Below are 8,652 nucleotides of genomic sequence, written 5' to 3' on the forward strand. Positions count from 1 at the left end.
CGAGGCTAGCGACGGTCGAGCAGCACTCAAGTCAGCCGAGCGTAACCGATCTCAATGCACGCTCGGCACGAAGCTCAAAAAAGAAAAGTAAAGCTCGATCCTTTCTGCCACCCTCGCTCGAGGCTAGCCTGTCATATTGTCATATTCGCGTCGAATGTTGCGTTATAGCCATCATTACGTATGCGCGGAGCGAACAAAAGAGTAATTTTTACCCTCCGGCAGAGTATAGCAGTCTATATACCATCACGTTACAACAGCCTCATGCTTAAACAATAGCGTGACTGTCAGTGGACACGCTTGGACGTTCTTTACTCACTAAGAGGGTAAAAATTACTCTTCTGTTCGCTCCGCGTATATATTGTACATACCTGCTCTTTGGGACGTATAGTATATATAGATCGTCGCTGCCGATGTTTTAATAATAATCCATATCACGCCGTTATATAATAAAAGTCGGTGCTCACTAGGGGTGGACGCAGCTCTTTGCTTTTTAGGCCAGAGTTAAGTATATAACATATATGAATTCATACGAGACAGGTAAGGCGTGTGGATATAGATTGATTCAAATGAAACATCATGTTTTTTTCGTCATAAAAAGTTTATTAATTTATTTAAAACTTGATCGTTTCTTAAGCAGTCAGATGGAAAACGTAGGAGTAATCCAAAATATAATAGTAATTTTTTTCACAAAATTTCTATGTAAATTTTATACATTTATTGGGTGGTAATGCGTGAGTGATGCCCTATCTTGATGACAGTTTTATAACCACTCATTTGTCTCGATGTTTTATCATCTTGCGTAGTATTGACAGACGTTTTAAGATCTTTTGCATTGATCTCGTGCTTGGGTATTGCCCTCATGCAAGCTTTTGATGTGTCTGTATAGATCTTTCCTATGTTTAAATTTTTCTCCGCAGATAACGCATGCAATGTCTTCATGCTGCGTTTTAATGTGAGTTTTAAGACGATCCTTTCGAGTAAATGTCTTGCGGCACGTATTACATGCGTAAGTTATCTTATTATGCACTGCATCCATGTGGAATTTGAGACCACTCTTGAAAGCGAATTTCTTGCCACACACTTTACATTCATGGGTAATATCATTATGAACTGAATCGATGTGAACCTTGAGAGTACCTTTCAGCGTAAATATTTTGCCACATGTATTACATGCGTGAGTTATCTTATTATGCACTGCATATATGTGGACTTTGAGACCACTCTTAACCGCGAATTTCTTGCCACACACTTTACATTCATGGGTAATATCATTATGAACTGAATCGATGTGAATCTTCAGAGTATCTTTCAGCATAAATATTTTGCCACATGTATCACATGCGTGAGTTATCTTATTATGCACTGTATCCATGTGGAGTTTGAGACCACTCTTGAATGCGAATTTCTTTCCGCACACTTCGCAAGTAGGTGCCATACCTTTATGCGTCGCATTGATGTGTTTCTTGAGAGTATCTTTCATCGAAAATATTTTGCCACATGTATCACATGCGTGAGTTATCTTATTATGCACTGCATCCATGTGGAGTTTGAGACCACGCTTCAATACGAATTTCTTTCCGCACACTTCGCAAGTAGGTGCCATACCTTTATGCATTGCATCGATGTGAATTTTGAGATGTCCTTTTTGGGTGAATGTTTTTCCACACACACCACACGCATGTTTAACACCATTATGTACTGAATCGATGTGGATCTTAAGAAAATTTTTTCGTGCAAATTTTGTACCGCATATATTACATGGATATTTGGCACGATTGCGTAATTTATCATGGGTTTCACATAGACTTTTTTGAGCAAATGTTTTTTCATTTGCATCAAATGCATCACTGAGTTCACCATCCAAATTCAATTCTTCTTTTATTTCGTCGACAATTTCTTCTTTAATTTTCTTTTGAGTCTGATAATCGCAACTATTTTTCATATGCTGCAAATGATCTGGATAATCATCCTCGATTTTCTTGACTACTAATAAGTTGATGCCGAGCTTCTCGTCCTTACATTCGAATTCTACTTCGACATCGTCAGGGCCACGAGTCTAGAAAAATAATTTGAATTCAAGATTAGGGAAAATTTTTGTTAAAAATGTCAGCTATAAGCAGTGCTATATGAACACTTACAAAATTTTCTAGACATCGCAAGGATTCATCAGTGTTAGCATCATGTGTATTGCCAATTATCTGGTAATCATCAATTTCAATTGGGGAAACATCATTGGGCTCCTCCTTCACGCTGCAATATTCACATTAAAATTAAGTATAATACTAACATTTTTATAAAATATTATTCTCACGAAACAAAAATTACCTGACATCGTGTGCATTGTCAATCATCTTATAATTTTCATTTTCAATTGGAAAAAGATCATTTGGTTCCTCCTTCACTCTGCAACATTCCCAATAATATAAAGTATTGTGCCATTTTTTTTTTAAATTTCATTCGCCAGCAAATAAAAATTACCTGACATCAGAGTTATATACATCACTGAAGTCCATGTTTCTCATTTGGAGCTTGATCAACGACTAATTTTTCTGTAATGATGTTATACACATCGAACTAGGTAACTTATAGATATAATCATATTTACAAATCGTGAAATGAAAGTTTGAGAAAAATTATGTCAACAGAGACACTCTAAACTTACGATTTATTATTGGAGAAATTTTACTATTGATCTCCGGCGTAATAAACAATTAGCAATTTTCTTTGAATTTTATTACAAAGAAATTATAAATAGAAGAAAGTAATAATTTAACACTTCACGAATCGAGCTTATGATGTGTCCTAGTACAGTGAATGCACTAGAGTTGTTAGAAATTGTCGTCGTTTATGTCGGAATCACGTGCGAAATGTATATATCGCCATGACGCGGGCAATCATCTTAGACGCACCGAGAACACCTACAAATCCGCGAGTTGACGAAACTATAGCGTAGCTTATCGTAAATATGTATACCTGTATCGGGCGCGTGTTAAATAAATCAGCATATTTTTTATATAGATCTCGAGCAATTTTTCAATTTTCCATTTATCAAAGTTCTTAATATGTTCAATTGATTTTGATCAATTTCTCATTTAATGAACGATTATGTCCATACGGCGTCGATATAAAACTTCGATAACGTAAATGACGTTACCCAATCAAAGATGCGAAACTATCAATCCTCTCTGTTTTCCGAGCTGAAGATTCAGTAATATTGAAAAATCATTTTACTTACCAGTGGCCCGAAGGTAGCATTTCCCTGCCGCTACGCTAAACGGGACATTGCTATTTTCGGACCCGGGGTATGTAATAGTATATTACTGCCGTAGGCCGCGAAAAAACGTTTGCTCATAACTGACCCTACGTTTTCGGTCGATTTATAATCTGTTTTGTGCAATAATCGTGTGCTTGACTTGCATGCATTTACTATTTTAATTTTATAAGGAATTGATCAGAGCGTGCGATTCTTCTATCGATTTCATCTATTTGTTTTCAGTGGTTAATTTTATTTATAGAGCATTTTATAAAATTTTCGGCAAGGGTTTAAAATTAGGTAGTTTTGATCCCAGATGGGTTAAACTGCCACTTATTCTATTACAAAAAAATTACGAGAACCATCGAGATAAATATCTTCGGTCTAACTGAAGGAAATTCCAACGAGCCTAAACTGCTTTGGTTGCTTAACCGAACATCAACTTTAAATAGCTTCGAATTCAGACCGATGAAAAAAATGTCAAATTCAGCATAAAATTAATTCCGCAGAAAATAAATATCAAGCGTTAGTCAATTCAAAACGTTACACATTGTGTTGTGTTGTGTTTACATGAGCGCTCGACTCATCTAGAGGACGCGACGGGTATAAGAGAAAGGGGCCAAGTAGAAATTTTAGTTTTGTTCAGTACACGATATCTGCTTGTAACGAGCACAAGTGTTAAAATCATCAGCGACTGTAAATTTAAGTGTGTGGTTTAATCATGAGCGACGATTCTATTGATTACTTAGATGACGACAGCGATGACGATGGTATAATACATTTCCCCCAAAGATATAACGTTTCTTTCGAAACTAGGCGGGAAGATGAACACTTTAAAACTGACAGTGATGGACAAAATTCTGACACCGATCCCGAAGACATGGAGGAGTTTGGCCAAGTCAATTTAGCAAAACTTAAGAGCTTACGAGAAGAGTTTAATTGGGAGAACGAACAGGAGAGATATCCATTTTACCTTCGCCTTTCAAAATTGATGCGAAGTTGGAGAGGTAACCTTCCGAATCTCCGAGATATTTTTCGAGACGAAGAAATCGATTATTTTCTCTTGGAGGCTATAATAAACAGAAAAAGAACCGATAAAAATCATAGAGGACGATTTTTAGTCAAATTTGTGTTCCGCACCGGCTACAGGGACAGGCCCGAGTTAAATGAAGATGGCAAGCCGTCATTGCGTCGAACCACTGCAGTGCATTATGCGGACAGACGAGGGTTCTGTGACATCGTCCCTAACCTTTTTAAAATATACGATAGGTTCGACGTAAATTATGTCGACGAATTCGGCGTTACGCATTTTCACGTTGCCTGCAAGTACGGATGCGACGAAGTCGTCAAGAAATTCCTCGATTTCGGCCAGGATCCTAATTGCCTTGTGACAGAAACAGGCGACTCGCCACTATACCTGGCTCTGAATCAGGGCTTGTGTGCCAAGGAGATAATGGGACAGCTGCTGAAGAGAGGCGCCAATCCGAAATTGGCCAATAAGGAGGGATTGACACCTTTGCACATGATTAGCAAGAGCTGTAGGAAGTATTGCAGGTCGGGTGATGTAGTAAATATGTTTTTCGAGATCACCGATGCAAATCATCAAACGATACAGATCGATGCAAAGGACAACTTGGGTCGGACACCCCTTCAATTGGCTGTAGCGAATCTTTTACCATATGTAGTCGATGTACTCTTGGATCGTGGCGCTGATCTGTCGAGCTTCGTTTTCCCATCAGAAAATTATTTCGGTGAGCGATGGCAACGGAATATATATGATGATCGTCTTCAACTGGTGTCTTCCGTTCTGACCGTCGTCAAACGTCTTGAGAAAAGAGGGTATGAACTGGACCGAAGCGATGCCTTGACGATCATGAAGTTTTTCGATAAGTGCGGATCGTTCAAGACACTAGTCGATCTTGATGAATCTTTGAGTGGGAAAGAAAAGTACGTGAAATTGGCCAAAAATATTATGTTTATTCCTAGTCTGTCGTTCTACGATTTGATTCACTTACCATCCAAAGAAGTTGAGAAAATACTCACAGATGAGAACTTAGGCAAGTTCGTGAGTTCCAACATTGGTTTTTTTTTTCACTTAAGACGCAGTTATGAATGTGCAACGCACCTTTCCGAGATGATAGCGAGAAGATTTCTCCGACGTTGGGCACTGGAACCTCTCCTGGAGCTGACGCGCCACTGCCATTTGCCACTACTCTGCTGCGATATAATCATTAAAAAATTGACGAACCAAGATTTAATGAATATTTGCTTTGCAGTCAATGATCAAGGTGAAGACTTGAGGACAAAGGATAAGACATGGGCTTCATTATTTTACTAATTCTTTCATCCATTACAAGTCAAAAGAAACACATGTGTATTGTGTGTAGACGAAGGCTATACATGATGAACATGTAAGCTGGAATTTCTCGATAAAATACAATTAAATTTTGAACTTTCTGAACAATTTTTGGACAAGTATGAAATTGAACTTAATGAAATACATCATACATGAAAGTATAAACATTGATTCGATTTATGTAGTTATTATTAATGATTTACAATATAATATGAGTGTCAATTCGTCTTTTTAACAAAGCGGCAACTAAATATTTATAAAGTGATTGTATCACAGCTCACAAAAAAATTGAATTATTAATTACTAACTTTTGCTGCAAACACCATCAGTTAACGTTCATGTACAGTACTTATAAAGTGCATAGTTTACATTGTTCACTTCCTTTGTATTATTCACTATAAAATGTAATATCTTGTTTTACGTCGTAGTTGTGTTTGCGATTGCTTATTTTCATTAACTATGAGGACTTGTGTATAATGAGCAATTGGTAACTCTCACGTAAATAATAAATATGACTAATTATTATAAACAAGTCGACTTTTAACTGATTTTCAATATATTTTTATTTTTCAATTAAAACTGAACGATGCGCAAAAAATTGATGGAAGAATGAAATGGAAATTCGTTCGATAAATTAAGTGAAATAGATGTGGTAAAATTATGGAGGCATATCAGTAGGATTAGCATAAAGCAAATTTAGAAAGAAGCTAAATTTATTTAATATGATATTATCTACTGAATATGGTAATTTCATAATTTGTACCGATATTAACGCATTTTAATGTAATATTTTGATTGATTTAAGTATACAACATGGTACTTTTTCTGGAAGAAATATATTTATCTTTCAAATTTGATGTTGATTTTACAAATTAAAATAACATGATATAGGAAGAATACAAAATATCGTAATTAATAAAAATTATTAAACTAGTGTTGTTTGACAGTACACTAAATAGTACATCAGTGGGTCATTATTGAACATAAATTTAATATATATGTTAGGTTCTGATGCGCGAATTATGCGCAACGTCGATGTGAGCTCTGAGATTTCTTTTCTGTCCGAACGTCTAGCCGCATGTCTCGCATGAATGTATGATACCACTATGCGAGGATTTAAAATGCCTATTGAGCTGAGTTTGGTATTTATATTTTTTTTCACATAAATCACATGAATAAATGATTCCATTGTGCTCCGCATCGATATGGGCTTTAAGACTACTTTTCGCAGTAAATTTCTTTGTGCACATATCACATGGATGCGTAATTTTATAATGTATCGATTTGACGTGGCTTTTGAGATGACTTTTTTGTGAGAATGAATTTCCACAAATGTCACATGCATGTCTAACACCATTATGCACCGATACGGTGTGGGTTTTGAGGTTACCTTTTTGTGAGAATGTCATTTGGCATCTATCACATGCATGTGTGATTTTACGATGTACCGAATCGATGTGTTTTTTAAGATTACTCTTGTCTGAGAATGTCTTTTGGCATTTATCACATGGATGCGTAATTTTATGATGTATCCAATCGATGTGTTTCTTGAGACTACTCTTATCTGAGAATGTCTTTTGGCATTTATCACATGGATGCGTAATTTTATGATGTATCCAATCGATGTGTTTCTTGAGACTACTCTTATCTGAGAATGTCTTCGGGCATAAATTACACGCATTTGAAACACCATTATGCACCACATCGATGTGAGTTTTGAGAAGATTTTTTCGAGTGTATGTCTTTCCGCAAATGTCACATGTGTACGTGATTTTATAATGCACCGAATTAATGTGTTTTTTGAGACTACTCTTATCTGAGAATGTCTTTGGGCATGTGTCACATGCATATCGGACTCGATTGTGCAACGAATCGATATGCCTATTGAGATCACCTCTTTTTTTGAATACATTTCCACATATTTGACATGCGTGTGTGACATCCTTGTGGACTGTATCAATGTGGACGTTCATAAGAGTCTTTTGCCGGAATGATTTTCCGGAATAATCACATGCAGGTGTGATTCCATTATGCGCAGTAGGGCGGAACGAAAAAACACTTTTGACGCCGATCGCTTCGTAATAGTATTTTATCGAAAGTTTAAGATAAAAAAAGAGAAAAGCCGCTAGCTGGGCGCGAACAAATGATGTCTTCAGGTGGCGCATGAAGCCTGAAGTTTGAAATTCGTAAAAACAATATCTTGATGCTTCAGTATGAAATCGTTACCAAATTTTTCTGCACTGGATTGGCCGATTGGGCTGAAAGTTTCAGGGCTTGTTTTACATGTTGAAAGGAGTTTCTCTGTAAAATTTTAGCCCTCTAGGTGCCTTAGAAGCAAAGATATAGTCATAGGAAGGTTGAAAAATTACGTTACATTAATTTTTTTTTGTTCTTTTTCCATCTTCACACAGCTGTACGTTGCGTAATTTTGCTGCTATCAAAACGAACGAGTAACCAATTTCTTCGTCTTTTAAAGGCCTTTTCAACCATATAAATTTGTATAGTGTTTTTTTAACTTTTACTGAAGTTACAGTATAAAACGTCCAACATTTTGTGTCGCGCTCGAAACTACAATTGTTATTTTTTTTTCTGTTTCTTAAAAGTTACACATTCTAGACAAACTTGAACCCCAATGATAGTTATATGGCCTTAAAGAGCATAAAATTTTCTTTAATTTGGTGTATTTAAAAACTCTCTAGGTCCTCTAGAACCAAAGATACAGCTGTTTGAAGTTTTACTGAAAATGTAAGATTCGATTGTGTGATGATCATACCATATCTGGCCTATGATAGATTCACAGATTCAGTACTTTCATTTTTGGTAAAACTTCAAACAGCTGTATCTTTGGTTCTAGAGGACCTAGAGAGTTTTTAAATACACCAAATTAAAGGAAATTTTATGCTCTTTAAGGCCATATAACTATCATTGGGGTTCAAGTTTGTCTAGAATGTGTAACTTTTAAGAAACAGAAAAAAAAATAACAATTGTAGTTTCGAGCGCGACACAAAATGTTGGACGTTTTATACTGTAACTTCAGTAAAAA

At 36.2% G+C, this 8,652-nt stretch overlaps 1 protein-coding gene across 1 annotated transcript; it reads right to left on the reverse strand.

The window, feature by feature from the left end:
* Nucleotides 1-633: 633 nt before the first annotated feature.
* On the reverse strand, nt 634-2,566 carry LOC106653369 (zinc finger protein 846-like). The gene is made up of 4 exons (XM_023457964.1): nt 2,479-2,566; nt 2,326-2,403; nt 2,139-2,250; nt 634-2,056 (listed from the first exon to the last, which is right to left on the reverse strand). The coding sequence occupies exons 1-4, from the start codon at nt 2,520-2,522 to the stop codon at nt 818-820; spliced, it is 1,473 nt and encodes a 490-aa protein (XP_023313732.1). The 5' UTR covers nt 2,523-2,566; the 3' UTR covers nt 634-817.
* Nucleotides 2,567-8,652: the final 6,086 nt, after the last annotated feature.

This window comes from Trichogramma pretiosum, unplaced genomic scaffold (assembly GCF_000599845.2).
Source record: "Trichogramma pretiosum strain Unisexual culture from Peru unplaced genomic scaffold, Tpre_2.0 scaffold35, whole genome shotgun sequence".
NCBI classification, from domain to species: domain Eukaryota; kingdom Metazoa; phylum Arthropoda; class Insecta; order Hymenoptera; family Trichogrammatidae; genus Trichogramma; species Trichogramma pretiosum.